General features: G+C 35.3%; 1 protein-coding gene across 2 annotated transcripts in view; it reads left to right on the forward strand.

The window, feature by feature from the left end:
- Nucleotides 1-209: 209 nt before the first annotated feature.
- Nucleotides 210-16,900, forward strand: part of LOC110092603 (SNARE-interacting protein KEULE-like) — a 33,037-nt gene continuing 16,346 nt past the window's right edge. Inside the window, exons 1-13 of one of the 2 annotated variants that reach the window (XM_028692482.1) lie at nt 210-395; nt 507-657; nt 2,113-2,171; nt 8,383-8,464; nt 8,952-9,030; nt 13,622-13,672; nt 13,764-13,860; nt 13,995-14,027; nt 14,235-14,363; nt 15,385-15,579; nt 15,672-15,755; nt 15,855-15,953; nt 16,033-16,106. In XM_028692482.1, coding sequence (XP_028548315.1) covers nt 585-657; nt 2,113-2,171; nt 8,383-8,464; nt 8,952-9,030; nt 13,622-13,672; nt 13,764-13,860; nt 13,995-14,027; nt 14,235-14,363; nt 15,385-15,579; nt 15,672-15,755; nt 15,855-15,953; nt 16,033-16,106 — 1,055 coding nt within the window. In that variant the 5' untranslated portion in view covers nt 210-395; nt 507-584. The remainder of the gene's footprint in view (nt 396-506; nt 658-2,112; nt 2,172-8,382; nt 8,465-8,951; nt 9,031-13,621; nt 13,673-13,763; nt 13,861-13,994; nt 14,028-14,234; nt 14,364-15,384; nt 15,580-15,671; nt 15,756-15,854; nt 15,954-16,032; nt 16,107-16,900) is intronic. The other variant, XM_028692480.1, reaches the window with a different exon arrangement.

Below are 16,900 nucleotides of genomic sequence, written 5' to 3' on the forward strand. Positions count from 1 at the left end.
TTATTAAATTTTAATTATTTAACATCAACTAATACAAATTATTTACAAACCTAATTTATGAAAAATTAAATATTTTTCTTATAATCTATTACTTTGCCTCACCATAATTTTTTTTTCATCTAATGATAATTTTTGGGATATTGAAGAAAGCCAAGCACGTGTACATGACATTTACTTACCGTGACCTTCCGTTGCTTCGCCATAGCTTCTCACGCCCAATCGGTCAATGAAAGGCCGGCCTGAGCCCAACCCAACCTGTTTCTTCTTCCTACATGGCAAAATCCCCGCTTCTTCCGCAGAAACTTGGAAAACTACCTGTTTCCATTTCGTTCCTTTCTGGTCAAGCCGACGTAGCGGTTTGCCGCCGTGTCTGGAAGGTCAAACCTCTTTGAGCGGTAACCCTTTTGCCCTTAGAACCTTAGCGGAGAAGGGTCATATCGTTCATCGACTTGCCCCTTCTTTTTCACATCTGATTTTCTAGAAATCTTCAATCCTCGCTGTTTTAGGAGGTGGAGGAGCGATCTAGATCGAGTATCTGGCGAAGTGCGGGCGGCGTGGAGATTCTCGCTTTGTAATCTACAGAAATGTCGATGTCTGATTCGGATTCTTCATCCGTCGGTGGAGATTACAAGAATTTCCGGCAGGCAACTCGGGATCGTAAGTTGTTGCTCTTGCCTATCTGCTCTACGTTCTATTCACCTCTGTTTGTTGGGCGGGCGATTATGTTACATGAAAACAATTGAGTTGACAAAGATGAAAAATGTTCGAGGACAAATAGAAGAGGTGGAGTTAACATGTAATTTTAGCACTATATGTAAAAGAAAACTTGTTAAGTTCACTATGTACGCTGAAACAGAAGGAGTGCTAAGGGCGACCTTTGTATTAGAATGGAATCTGCCATAATTAATACAATATTTCATGAAAACTTGATTTACTGTATTCTTCTTGTATCCATCTTGAAAACAACTGAATGAGTTTTACGATGGCATTATTAGGAGGGACAAGAGTATGAGAGCTGACGTACGGAAAAAAGCAGGTTTGAGTCCATTCGGTCAGGATTAAGTTTCTCATCCTCGTTTATGGATGACAAAGCCTTTTTTGAAGCTTCAATCACCATTAATGACAGAAATCCTTCTTTCACTGATCTTATTTTTACTGTAAAATCTTCAATCCTTTTGCATCTTAGCATCAGGAATAATACCGAAATACAGGATGCGTAGCTAAAAATACAGTATAGTGAGCAGAACATGGCATGAATTAGATATCATTGAAGGAAAATGAAAATGGAAATAGGAACCAGAGAATGCAGGACCAGGTTTTGGTTTTTCAGCTACAAATACATTATTGAAGCAAAAGTTGAGAAGGAAACTAGAAGCATTTAAACCGGAATAAGGTTACAAGAGAGGAGTTTCAAATAATAACTTTGGACACAATACTAATATTGGAGAAAAAATATTCATTTAGGGATAAAGGCTTGATGTTGTTGTTGTTGGACACACAAGTCACCAAAATTTTTTGGCGACAATTGAGGTCTATATTGGTCTATGAGACTACTAATTCTGTGCTATGGAGTTAACACTTGTCTGGGGGATGATTTCTAAAATGAATGGTGCATGATAGTGTAAGTGAGCATGAGATTGAATAGAATATGCTATTTGTTATTGGATTTTACATAATTTTTTGGGGAATGTATTTTTGGAGGTCACCATAATTAGCTTGAAAATTTTCCAAATCATTAATACCTCATGCTACATGATTTATATGCCATCTTGTGCCACTATATTACTAAAGATCATAAGAAATCTCATGTGAGGGAAATGTAGCAGACCAATTTTGGTCTTGAGAAATTGAAATTGCATGTAGGGAGCGGGGTTCGAAACCATGCTCATCAAGCAAGGTTTGAAGTCCGCTTATTTTCTTAACACAAGGAAAATAAGTTGCCTCCTTTGTTGAAGAAGCCTTATTTTTATGTGCAAGTGTATTTTCAAATTGTGCCAATGGTGGCATATTTAAATCCCTATCCTCAAAACTTGTTTTATGCATGCTTAGTACTTATCTTTTGTTTCTTTTATGCTTTGATTTCTCAAGTTTATGTTGTTTTTATTTCCTTAGGTCTATTGCATGAAATGCTTCGATCAACTCGTGCAAAAGATTCAAAAACTAGATGGAAGGTACTTCTGCTTGATTCTTTTATCCTTTTTCTCTTGAAAAATACTTGACTCGCTATCATAAATTATTATTTTTGTCCATGTAATAATAAACTATGTTATATGTGGTATATATTTTATAAATGGAGGTGAAGGGATCACTCTTTCCCTGTTTCTAATTTTTTATTTTTTAACAATCTATTCCTCTTTATGAGTAAATATAACAAGTGACACGCTTATAATAGCCCGAGCTGTTAATCATCGAGATATTCTTGGTTTTGACTTAATGGGACTTTCTCACTTTTGATTGAATTTGAAACAAATGAGTTGGAAATACAAGAAAAATAAAATTATTACATCCATTAATCCAAAATCATTTACCAGATTTGTTGCCAAGCATACATTTAAAGTGACACTGATAATGTACTTGGTAATTAAAGAATTACACTAAACAATTTGAAAACCAGCAAACGATCCAAAGATTAGGGAAATACAAGATATAAATTTTCTAATACCAACCTAAAATGAAGTGTTTAATAAGGGTTTATAACAAGTACTTAAACTTGCTTATGTCTGCCAACAGCACTGAGAAGGTGAGTTCCTGACAGTGATTTGCCAGTCCTTAATCATATTGGCTGCAACGGCCTTCACAGCAAGCTCATGCAAAGGTCTTGACACAGCAGATGACAATGCTAGTGCACGTTGAGCATTTGGATAGGAATTAGATCCTTCTGGAGGGGTTGAGAGTAGCAAAGAAACGGCACCTTCCAAGTCTCAAATGGAGATAAGACTGTTTGGGCATCTTTCTTAAATTAAGAATTGGAAAATTATCGGGTATTAGAGTTGCTAATCTCAATGATTTGAAGTATTCCAGCCACCTATATTGGTTTGAAATAGATTACTGTTTTCAAGAAAAGAACACTAATTAAGAACAAAATAGAAAACAAAGAACTTGATTGGGACGTGTTCTTTAATCACAAAGTTCCCTATCTGCAACAGAAATCACTGCTGGCTTCCACCATTTCCCAATTCCCAGTCAAGTTTCTCTGTAAATTCACCTAATGATTCTGTTGTGCTGGTTGAAACCTATAAAAAATGCTAGAAAAAGAGCGAAAACCATTATAGGGTATAACCTGATCTTTGGAACTGCCCGCAACACCAAGAATATGGTGAATTCTAGAAGCTGTAGTTCTCAGATAGCCACGGTAATGCTGAAAAGGTCACACTGAGATTCCTTTTCATCAAGACTCCCAGCCAAACACTTGCTTGCTGGTGGATAACTACTTGGCATGGAAACTAGCGATCACTAAGGTAGGCTATGAGAACTCGGCAAACAAACTTGGCAAAGTCTTTGATGAGGACATCGACAGACGCTACCGACATGTTTATCGCCGGCGAAACCGCAGATCGACGGCCACGATTCAGCGCCTTTACTTTTGATTTTGATGTCATGATGTATTTTATTCTTGTCTTGTTTTATTTACTGTTTTTCTCATTTTACCCCTGTGGGGAGTTATTTTATCATTGTAGCCTAGAGGGCAATTTAGTACTTTCGCTTTGTATGAGTTGAGACCTATATATAGTGGTCTCTTGTATCATTTTGAGCTTAATGAATGTTTGAATGAAAATTTACTACTTGTCTTTTTCTTCTTCTTGCATGAGGGCTAGGGAAGGGAGATAGCTCAGGAGGAGCAAACCGCAAGACCCACCAATCGTTGGAAGAGTCCTCGATTCGTGGCTAATTCTTCTATCATCGCGATCGTATTTCATCCACTTTTTCCTCTACCACCCCCCCAAATCTTTCTCCCAAGCCTCTGTGCCGCCGCCTCTAGAGGAGCCCGCCGCCGGCCAACTCCAAAGGCCACGGCCGGTCACTTGTTGGCGAAGCCTCCCACCCATCCAATCCCTCCTTCTACTAGTTTCAACTTTGAAATTTGACTTTTCAAATTTCAAATTCTTTCATAATTTGGATTTCCAATTTAGGAAAGTTTTCATGACGAATTCCAAATTTAAATTAAATTAAATTGGAATCGTTATAATTTTATTTCCATGTCATCGCTCTAAAATTGGAAACCAATTCACTTTGTTTTTCCCCTCTCTCCCCTTAGCATGCCGCCGGCCTCACCATTGGAGGAGCCACATTGATGCCTCCATTAAGGCATTAACGACACCTCAATTTGAAACCAATTTCAAACCCTTTTCCCTCCTAATTTCCTCCAAAATTGAAATCAATTTCAGTTTTTCTTTTGTTTAAAATCTCCCTCCCCTCTCTATAAGCTGCCGGCCACTCTCTATTGATGGGCTCCATTAAGGGCTCATTAATTCCCCTTAATTGCATTTGAATTTTGAAATCCTCTTCAAATTATTCCCTCCAAATACACTTAGATCTGAAATTTATTTTAGATTTAGGGAGGATTTGAATAGGATTAATTTCCCCAAGCCCTAGCCCCCTCATTGTTGGAACCCGCCGCCCCTTCCCTTGGAGATCCCGCCGGCCTCTCATACCTCATCCTCCCCTCTTTTGGCGCAAGGCTCCTCCTTCATCATCACTCAAAGCTCGTCTCTTTGAAAGATTTGCCAACATCAAGCATGCATGGCGGACCCGGAGCTTGAGTGGGGTCTTGTGTTCAATGCCGACGGGAGCATCAACATCCTACGATCTCCGTGCTTCGACGTAGGATTTGAAGACGAAACCACCGTGGAAGAGTACTTGGAGAGAGTCGTCCCGATCCTTGCAAGCATCTACGACCGACAATTTTCAAAGTACAATTGGAGCCTCGACGGCCACTTACGACATCCCTCCCCACCGGCTACTTTTCCTCTGACGAAGTTCTTCGGCGCCCTCTCTCTAGTGGTAACATCCTTCATCGCTTGGATCTTCTATCTCTGCCAAAAGCCTACCAATCTTTGAGTGAGACGGCCACGAGGTGAAATTCTCGTTGTTAAATGTTGGGTTTTGTTACTTGTACTTTGCATTTAATTCTCCGTTGATTTTGAATGAACTGTTTTGGTTAATCTCAATTGCATCTCTTTGGCCTAAGCAAGTTAATATTTTCGAATGCCTAACTCGAATTTTATGTGCTAGCTTTAAATTTGTAACGAGCAACACTTTAATCGTTTCTCTTTAATTTCTAAAATAACTCCTAGTAGTTTCACATCAGTCTTGGACTCCACTATGATTTCCTCTCCACCTGCCTCTCCTAGACTAAGGAATCCACCCTAATACTCTCAAAGGATAACCTTAAAATATGCTCGTCAAAGACTTCCCTCCCTCACATAAAACTTAGGTATTTATAAGAAAACCTAGAGGACTAAAAATAAACTAATTTCTAAATTACCCCTTATAAAAGAAAAAGCTAAAGAGAGGCTTAAAATAAATAAATAAAAACTTACTAACCTCTATCCACATCATAAATTTCACTCAGTTCCCCTTTTCAGTACACGCCTCTAATTATTGGCAACCAAAAATGATGAGGACATCCACCGAAGAGTTCGACATACTTACCATCGGCGGGATTGTAGATCGACGGCTACGATTCATAGTTTTTTTTTATAATGTTTTAGTGCATTTCTTTTAATTATTTTTTCATTTTTTCACTTGTACCTCTATGAAGGATTTGTGTCATGTTGTAGCCTGAGGGCATTTGTGTCTTTTACATTTTGTGCTTTGGAGGCCTATATATAAAGGTCTAGTCTTTGTGTTATTTTGAATGATGATTATTGATATTAAAAATTTAGCTTTTGCTCATGGTCTCTTTGTGAGTTCTAGAGGAGAGGAGTAGCCTAGGAGAGGCTCACACAGACTACCCAACAAACCCCTTCATGGGAGCTCTTGGTTCTTTAATTTTTTCTTCCCCTTTTCTCTTATCTTCTAGCCGTCCCCACCTCCCAACCCGCCAACTGGACACCCCCATGTCTTCCCCTCCCCTTAGCCCGCCGGATCCCCTTTCCCCTCACCCGTCCCACCAAATCCCCCACCTCCCTTCCACCGGAGCCATCACCCAAGCCACCAGCTCCATTGAATCCCCACCCGCCGGCGAACCCAAGGCCAAGCCTTGGAATTTGATTTTCAAATCAAGTAGGCTTTCATTACTTTCCTAAATTAACCCCTTGTCATTTAGGAAGTTTCCTAATTGAATTCAATTTGAAATTTGAATTTCAAATACCTTTCTAAGTGATGAAACCCAATTAGGAAACCATTCAAATCTAATCAAATATGAATTTAATTCAAAATTTGATTTAATTATATATTCAATCACTTGGGCTCCAACTCCCTTCCTAAATTAACGCAAGCAATTAAGGGAGAGATTTAAGTCATTTGAAATTCAAATTTGAATTTCAAATACTTTCCTTATTTAAAAATCCAAATAAGGAAAGTTTAAGTCATGAATCTGATTTAACAATAAATTAAATTGGATTTCTTATTTACTTTCCTAGTATACAAAGATCTATTTAGATACTCCCAAAATCTCTCCATAATCCCTCTCTCCCCTCATGAAGACGCCGGCCCCATTAATGGGCATCACCATGGTTTTTCCTAATGAGGCCCTAGCTCTCATTTGAATTCTAGTTCTTCCCTTCACCTCATTATTTCCTTTAATTAATTACCCTATTTGGATAATTAATTCCAAAAAGGAGAAATTAAGACCTCAAATCCCCTCCACTAACCCTAGCCATCTCTTCCCTCATCCTGCCTAGCCCAAACCGCCGCCCCTCCTCTCCCGACCACCAAACGCCGAGCCTCCCTCTCCAAGGCACACAACAAAGAGTCCTCCCATGTCCATGTATGGCGGATCCGGAAGTTGATCACGGATTCATTTACAATTCTCAAGATGAAATTGACATCATTCAATCACCTTTCTTCGATCCTGGATTTGAATCCAAAGGCACCGTCGAAGAATACGTGGAGTGTATTCTCTTTAATTTGGCTGACGTTATCGAAGAGCAACAACCCACAGGATCGTGAAAGATTGCCGAATGAACACCTGTCTCTCTAACTCCGGCCAACTCTTCGTTGATCAAAACCACTGGCATCCTCTGTCTTTCAGTGGCATCACTGGGTTTGCTAACCTTCATTCTCCGCTAACCCTACTTCCAAGGAGCGATCGAGAGGGAACTCAAAGGTGAAAGTTCTATTTGTTAAGTGTTGGATTATTGTTAATTGCATATTTGTCTTGCTATCGTCTTGTTATTGTCTTGAATCGCTCTATTAATCTATTGTGTAATCGCATGCTAGAAGCAAGTAAATACCTACGAAAACTGGAAATCCTAAGTTCATAACTTAGTGAAACATTAATCTTATAAATTCATTGCTAAAATAAATTTCTTAATAAAATCTTACAATTCCGTTAATTGTTTCACATTAAAAAGATTTCTTATTTTATAAATAATGGTTCTTTGACAAAAATATAGTGCCAGACGTCTGGTAAATATAAAACCAAATGCAGAGGCTGTGAATACAATTTTATTGATTATGTAGAATAGATTACTTCATTCTTATGTGGCTTCTAAGATCCTGTGGCTTCAGCCATCTTTTCCTAAATAAATCTATCTAATTTTCTCCCAAATTTGAATTCAAGTTGGCCTTCTTTTCCTAAATAAACCTTTCTAATTCTCTCCAAACTTTGGTTTTCTATGGAAAGTAATTAAAGGTAGAATTAATCCACTTTGAGTCCCCTCTCTCCTCGCCCTCCGCCTACACTAGTGGGGCTTACAGGGCTCTTTTACCCACCAGTTAGACCGGTCGCCCTTGCTGGGGCAGGGTTGATTGGCTAGACCGGCTCAGCTGGTCCATCATAGGCGTTTTGTTTGGACTGTTTATTTGGAAGATTAGCAGAACTTAACAAAGAAAGAAAATGGTAAAAATTAGGAGTTATTAGTAATTACTAATGGTATTTATTGCATGCTTAGGATATTGGCCTGATTCTCATTACCAGGTCGTCTTCTTTTTATGTTGCTTACTTGCATGTTTTGATCCAGACAATATTTGGATGTAATTATTTTCTAGTTATCTGTGGATTTTACTTTCTACATGAAAGCCTTCAATTAGTTGCATCTTAGTTTCAACACTTATTCGCTCATTTGCACTTTTTTAAGATTATTCCCAAGATGTTTGTACCCTCACTTGCCCATACATGTTATTGAAGTACTGAGTGAATACCTAGGTATTCCATGCTTTTTACCTGGTAAATCTCAATATATTTATTATTTTTTAATATAATAATTGATGTTGTAGGTACTTATAATGGATAAGCTTACACTGAAAATCATATCATGTTCTTGCAAGATGGCTAATATCACTGAAGAAGGGATTTCATGTAAGTGAATGGAGACCCATTTGCAGATTTTTTTTTCCTTTTGGTCATAGAATATAGCTAGTTATTCTCACTGAATTTGCTCTTTCTTAAGGCCTACGTAGATTTGGCTAAACTCAAGATAGCTTCTGATGCTTGCTGGCATATGCTTCTAATTAGAAAATATTATCAAAATAAATTTGCAAGCTTTCACATCTTGAATGCATCTTTACCTGAATTATACCATATTAGTAAATGTTTATGTATGTTACAATTTTCAAAGAAATAATCTTACACGCTTGCATTTCCTTAAAGTAACCCTACCTGTATTTAGGTCAATTCTAAAAATGAAGTTTATCCTTCAAAATTTGAAATTCCTCTTGGCTCTTGGAAATCTCATGCCTGCCTAGATTTTTTTCCCATTTATTTGAGGACGTGGAAGTAATCTTACTCCCGTAATATTACTCCCGTGCGGTGTATGTAACTTCGTTTTATTCCTTTCATTTTTCAGTGGTCGAAGACATTTACAAAAGAAGACAACCAATGCCATCAATGGATGCTATTTACTTCATACAGCCAACCAAAGAAAAGTAAAAGTCTAACTCAAAGTTGATGTTTGATTATTATCATTTACTTAATCTTTCACTGATCACACGCATCTTTTCATTATTCTTTAACACTGGTTTTCTTCAATGATATTTCTTTAACTTTGTTGTTATTCACAAATGAAAGAAAACCTCATTTTAATGTACCTGAATTGCTAATGACATTAGAAATTTTATTATTTTCGGTAAATTAGATCATAAATACCGCTTTTTACTAGTGGTTGTATTTGACATCTATGAATTTAGACTTGGTAAGACTGTTTAATTATTAATTTATGTTAGGACTCATCTTACCCAGATTTTGATTCCTAAACTGGAAAGTTTAGACTTTGTTACGATAGTTATATAATGATGTGTTCCGTTAATGAGTCAATGACAACCAAATCCCTTTTATGTTTTCTTTAATTTTATTTCGTGTTTTGTTTAGCTTTGATTGCTTGCTATTACATGATTCATAAGGTTAGCTTCATCAACTAAAACAACATGAAGCCATCCTCTTAGTTTGGCCTTCTTGGTCTCATATCCAACTATACTCATAGTCTCAGAGTTTAGAGATCGGGGAAGCATGGCATGATTGCGCGCAGAGCAAGTGATGTAGAACGGATAGGACAGTGAGGATTCCTGCTGAAATTTGAGGACAGCAGAGAAGAATTTGCCTACAGGAATTCTGGACAGCAAATTTAGACTTCCAACGGTGCAGGACAGCAGGTTCCACTATTCAAACAGCGGTTTTGGAACCTCCAAGTGCTTAGGATGCAAAACCAATGGCTGAGAATTTCGGCTGCAGTTTTAGGGAGCAAGAGAGTTCAAGATTTGTGAGCTGTTGGAGACATTAGTAGAGGAAAATCAGCAAGGGAAACCTGGGAGAATTTCGGCCAGCAGGGAATACGGGAAGGAAATTTTGATTCTCCAAATTAAAGGCTGAGTTTTGGGAATAATTAAGAGGGGATTACATAAGGGGGAATTTAATTCCTAAGCTGTTACGTGAAGAAACTCACGGGATTGAATTGGATTGAGGCTCTTCCTAAATTAAAACTCTAGCATTGGGGAATAATTAAAACAAGGCAAGAAGGAAAATTCGGCCCAAGCAAAAGAAATAAATTGAATTATTTCCAAATGAACTTAAGAAGCACTTAGGAAATAAATCCTAAATTGCTCACATGGTGGCCAGCGGCATACATGGATCTGGGAGGTTTTAATGGGAGCAATAAAAGCTTCTCAATTTGGGTTATGTCATAAGGAAAGATTTATTTTCAATCCAATTGAATTGTTAATTCAAATTAAATTAAAAAATAGAAACTTTCCTAAAATAGTTTTGCTAATTTAGGAAAGATTTCAAAATGTTTTGAATTTGAAATGAGGGATTTGTGGAGGAAAATTTTTTGAGTTAATGAGAGAGTTAATTAGGAGCATTAATTGGCTCTTAATTAATCTTAACATCTACAACAGTCTTTAAAAGTTTAATTTTATTTACAATTCTATTAAATTCTACAACTTTATCCTTTAAACTCTTATCTGTAATCACACATGTACCATTTCTAATATGACTCATACTAAATACCATAGTTGCATCTTAAACTATCATTTTCTTTAGCATTTTCTCAATCCCATATAGTTTCGTGAATGCATAGAATATTTATTTTCATATGAATCATAATATCCATTAATTCTACTCATTTGCATATAACAGAAGCTATATTCTAAGTTCTTATTCTAATTCTAGTTTCATGGGCTAGTTTCTTTGCTCGTATCTGTCTATGATGTGAGAAACATTGCTTATTTAACATTGTACTTGGACATTGGTACAACAACCCTTGCACACTTCTCATTGTATTCAAGTCATATAACGCTTATCTTCTAGGGATGCCATAGCATTAACAAAATGTATTAAATGATTCATGTCATGATTATTCAAAAAGTTTTACACTGATTGTTGACTACCTAATGCAGCCCTCTATTTTTTACATCCAAGAATTGAAACTCATCGTTTCATGTCAAGGAAATTAGGATCTCATAGATTCATGCCAAGGAAGGAAATCAGGATTGTTTGCTGGAATTTTTTTTTTGTATATATTCAAATTTGAAATGTTATTATTTAGATAGTATGCATATTTTTCCTATTTTAATGTAGGCTAGTTTCTTATTTTCTTAGTAGATTAGTTTATGTATTGACTTGCATCAAATATTTTGAATGAATAAGAAAGATTTTTTTAGTTCTCCATGAATACTACTAGCTACAATCGCATGTGCAGTGCAATCTAATAACAAATAACAATTGAACAAATTAGAATGCTATAATCGTAACATTATAGAATACTGAATAAACTGAGAAACACAAGAACTCATGATTAAGGACCAATTAGATGGCTCATAGTACATCAGTTTGTGTTAAAAATTTTAATTTGTAATTTGTTTTTGGGCCTCGTTTGCACATACACTTTGTTTCCTATTATAGGGAATGAATTTGAGAACCAAATATAATACAAAGTAGACGTGATTTGTTCCTAGTTACTTTGGATTTTGATTTGATTCTAAGACCTTGGAACTTGAAAGTTTTTTATTGATTCTTGGTTTGGTTGCAACTATTGAAATAATGTGATTTGAACTCATGCATTGTATAATGATTTGATCCTTAATTTCTTTTGCTTACATCTATTGATTGATCTATAATCTCTTTGTTTTATATTAAATTCACAAGAAAAGGATCAAAATGGCCCATCAACTTTTTAGGAGGAATCAAAATAGGCCCTAACTCTTTTGAGAGACCAATTTACTCCCTCAACTCCTGAAAACGGTACCTATTTAGTTCTATCGTTAACTTTTAACGGTAAATTTGAATCTACAGAACAAACTATGGAGGAATAATTAGAAAAAAAATGCATAAGCTTTTCATTATGCACATAAGTGAATTGTTCGAACCCTTTAGTAACGTCGAGACCCCAACTTTCATTGGACTCCCACATCTTGCAGTGCAGCGTGCGTGAACAAAAGCTTCAATCTAGTGCCCCGCACACTCGTCGACTACCACTCTTGCAACCTAGTGAGTGTTTGAAGCCAAACGGGATTTGAGGGCCCATAAATTTCACAGTAGAATAAATCCTCTATTTTCCTCTTTTTGCTGTAAATTTCAGATTTACTAAATCCTGTGGTTCGACAGATTTACGAGATTTGGCCAAAAAAGCTCACAAAAGGGATAAAGATGGTTAACTTTGCAACAGCTCCCGTCGTGACTTCCGATCCGACATCAAAGGAGACGAAAAAGCTTATTTAGGGACTCTTTCAACACACTACTTCAACTAGTCAAACTTCACTTCACGCGAAGTACGTGAGGCACACGAAGAAATGTCTAGGAAAGTAAAATGGAGAAGATGAAAAGCAAACCCTAGATTAATGAGATAATTATTAATATAATTAATAATAAAACTAATTAAAGAATACTTTAAAATTAATTAATTCATTAATATGAGTATTAGTTAAATAATTAGTTATTAAAAAAATTAATTAATTTGATATTTATTAATATTATTATATATCAAATACTTATTAAATTAGCACCTAAATAAGTTATTTAATAAATAAGATTATAATTAGTAATTATAATTAGTAATTAAATTATTTAACAATTAAGTTAATTTCTGATTAAATTTTTTATCATTATAAATTGTTGACTATAATTAAAATTAAAATTAATAAATAACTAGTACTTAACATGCAATTAAATTAATAACACATTAAATTTAATTTAATTATAGTCAACAGTCGTCTCGCAGTTAATGTTATACTACTTCATGACTTTGCTGGTTTCGACGCTTTATTTGGATGGTTTATAGGTGGAACTGAGAAATCTTTGAATTAAAGAAAAGTCTAATAACATTTTTTTTACAAAAATTATAATTACTAAAAAATTATATTTATTAAATATTTTAATTAAAAATATCCAAATTACCGTCATATTTAGCAACATCAACTTTAACATTAGATAGCAGGACCAAATAGGTCCAATTTGGAGAGTTGAGGGACCAAATTGGTACCTCAAAAGAGTTGGGGACCATTTTGGCCTCTCACAAAAGAGTTGAGGGACCATTTTGGTCTTTTTCTCTTAAATTCACCCCTGGTTGTTGGACTAGATATAATTTATAGATATCTTGGAAGCCCTAATGCTTGACCTCGCAACATGACCTCGTAACAAAGAGTTACTGTAACAAAATTGATGATTATTATGGACTTTGATACCTTGATTTGTCGAGAAGAGAGGACCTGGCTCCATTTGAGTGAATCAATATGATTAAGAGAAGTTGATTGGTAAGGCAAGGAGATTGGATGCCTAAATAGAAGAGAGGCAGAGAGAGAAAACATGAGTAAATTTTATGGTTAGGAGAAGGAAGGTTAACTAGGAGGAGCAAATGCCATTTCTTAATTCATTAGTCAACTATCTTCAACTACAAGCGAATTCATATTATTTACTAAATTATAAGTTCCTTGGACAATCAAACTCTTATAGGATGTAGGAACAACAAAATGTATTTAAGCTGAAGGCTTATTTTTTGTTCTTATCATTTATTAATTTATCATGCAGTGTAGTTATGTTCTTATCAGACATGTCAGGAAAGTCACCTCTGTATAAAAGGTATGCTTATCAGTATGGTTTTGATGCAAAGATACTTATTGAAGCGTTTTTTTTTTTGCGATACTTAGTTTATCTATTTTATTTGTTTCAGAGCTTTTGTGTTCTTCAGTTCACCTATATCTAAGGAGTTGGTCATTCACATCAAGAGTGATGCAAGTGTACGACCTCGCATATCTGCATTGAGTGAGGTTAAAATTATCCACTTTGATTTCATCTTATACGGTTACATTTCGCTTTTTTACTAGTTAGGACGGTTGGCTTCTTTGCTGGAAATGGTCTCTTATTTGTACTTAATTTCTGCTTTTTTGATGAACAATTGCAGATGAATTTGGAATACTTTGCCATCGATAGTCAGGTGCTCATAGTCCTCTATTTTCCTATTTTTTTTATTTTATTCACTTGCTTTATTGATTCATTCTGTGCATGTTTTGTATGTTTAATGTGCGTGAACTTGGCGTTTAGATAGATTTCATTAAAGCTTCACTTAATTTAGCCTATTAGCCGTGGATGGTCTTCATATTAATTAGATCGGTTCAACTTGCCTGTTTACTTGCACTTGCAGGCCTTCATTACTGATCATGAGAGGGCTTTGGAAGAGTTGTTTGGCGATACTGCAGAAATTTCTCTGGCACACAATGCCAGCATACAAACAATTGCGACACGTATTGCTACAGTATTTGCTTCCTTGAAGGTATAATTGTAGCAGTTCTTACGATTGACATTTTGAGAAATCATCTCTTGCCAATTAAATGATTTACTATTGATGATATGTGGAGGGCAAGGGAAGTATTGAAAATTTGTAATCTACTATTTTCCTCATGCGGTTTAACTGAATTATTTTCTTTTTCTTTTCTCGAAGTTGTTGATGAATCATAGTTGCTTCCTATTATTACTGATTTGATACGTAGATAACTTTTTTGTGTTGACCCCGCTGAAAATATCCTTTTGAACGGTTATCTTATTTAATCAAACTTAAATATTTTACCCTACTATTATTCTTTAAGAATAATATTCTGATGATTCTTGAAGTTAAGAGGGTGGGGGCGGTGATGTTGCCTCCAAGCTGATCTAGAGATCAATGGGTAATTGAAGTAATGGAAAAAACTTCTCTGTCATGCAAGGAGTTTCAAAAGTTGTGCTCTTCAACTCCTCCTGTGATTTGCATTGGAGTGAGTTTCATGCATCGAGTATGCCCCTCAATTCTCAAAATTACAACATTCGGGGCAGATTTCTTCAGTTTAATGCCATGTTCTATGATAGCTTGAGGTGATGTGGAGGATCTGAAAACTTTCCAGCATTGCTCATAAAATATTAGGGCTTGTTTTGTTTATTTGACTTAAGAAGCATCTTTTATACAGATATTGAATTTGGAAGTCATGAAGTTTTATTTTTAAGCTCATTTTGGGTTTTCAAAATGTTGGTTTACTTCCAGCACAAAGTGCAGCTCCTAATAGGAAAAAATGGTAAAAATTATTTAATAAAGCATTTACAAAAAAGTTGGTTGATGACTATGGAGTATACTTTCTCTTTTTAATTGTTAGTAATTCTTTCTTAAGCTTTTCTTTCATTTTAGGAATCTTCTTCAACTAAAAATCATGTACGGGAATCTTTTGCTTAATAAAACATTTGTATTGTGATAGCATTTCAGTCTGAACACTTGAGATGTACTGAGAATTTTAATTTATTTATTTTTTCTCTCCAATTCCTTATAGGAATTTCCTTATGTTCGCTATCGTGCTGCTAAGTCAAGCTTAGATGCTTCGACCATGACAAGTGTTCGTGATTTAATCCCAACAAAGCTTGCTGCTATTGTTTGGCATTGTCTTGCCAAATATAAGTCTTCAATTCCTGATTTCCCACAAACAGAGACCTGCGAATTACTAATTTTAGACCGATCAGTCGACCAGGTACATGTGTTCTTTGTAATAGTTTGACTGTTTGATAACTTCGATATGCTTTGCTTCATCTGTTTAGTTATTCATTCGTGAACAATGTGTAGATTGCTCCAATTATTCATGAATGGACTTATGATGCTATGTGCCATGATTTACTAAATATGGATGGAAACAAATTTGTTCATGAGGTATACCTAATTGTTTTTGTTTTTGTTTCATTGCCTTTTTTTCCCTTCTTTTGTTGTTCATTGATGTGTTTCTCACTGAATATGAATTAGCATATTTAGGTGCCAAGCAAAACAGGGTCAACATCTGAAAAGAAGGAGGTTCTTTTGGAGGATCATGATCCTATCTGGGTTGAGCTTAGGCATTCCCATATAGCAGATGTGAGTTTGATGACTAAATTTTTTTTTTTTTTTAATATAGAAATATGAAGTTGAATCCTAGGAATTAAGTGTCTGCCAGGCTAGTGAAAGGCTTCATGAGAAGATGACCAACTTCATATCAAGAAATAAAGCTGCGCAGATTCACAATTCAAGGTAGTAATTGCTTAAATTTGAAATTTGATTTTGAGTATTAAATAATTCAAAGTAGATCTTTTTCTGGAGAAGGTGAATAAAATGTTTGTAAAAGTTGTATAGGAAATCAGGCATATATTTAAAGATCTATGGCCTTTTCCATAATTAAAGAGGCTGTCATGTGGCAAGCATTGTTGCTGTGCTTTGATTATCAACAACTTGTATTTCAAAATATTCATTGAGGTTTAATTGTAGACTAAGAAGGTCATGGACCTTAGAAAATTTTCTAATCTAGTAAGTATGCAATCAAATAACCTAGCCCAATATTCATAGTGATATTTTGTCTCATAAATGCAGTTGCAAGTATTAGTTATAGATTGGATCTTTAGTAAACAAGCTAACATAGACTGGGTTAAATGCAACAAAAATGAAAGTGCTCCAAACCTCGATGATGACCATGTTGATAAAAATTATCAAATGTAGGGGACCTCACTTTCAAAATGCTCTCAAATTTCAACACAAATTAGTTTGGGTTTTGATCTCAAAAAATTTCGAATTATAAAAGCATTAGCTAGTAAAATCTACTAATAAACTTAAAAATATCCATCCATCACTGCAACTGTTTGTTTAGGATGATAAATTGAAGAATAACCTCAGCTCATAAAGAGCAATGTCTTGTCTAGCTTATCTTTATGATTCATTCTCATATAATCTCTTCTAGCAAGGATGTATCATTTGTTTTCCATTTGATGATTTTTTTGCCAAATGGCACATTTGACTTGGTGGTTTTACTGTAAAATAAAACTGTTGAATTA

The sequence above is a fragment of the Dendrobium catenatum genome, unplaced genomic scaffold, assembly GCF_001605985.2.
Source record: "Dendrobium catenatum unplaced genomic scaffold, ASM160598v2 original_scaffold_211366, whole genome shotgun sequence".
Classification (NCBI taxonomy): domain Eukaryota; kingdom Viridiplantae; phylum Streptophyta; class Magnoliopsida; order Asparagales; family Orchidaceae; genus Dendrobium; species Dendrobium catenatum.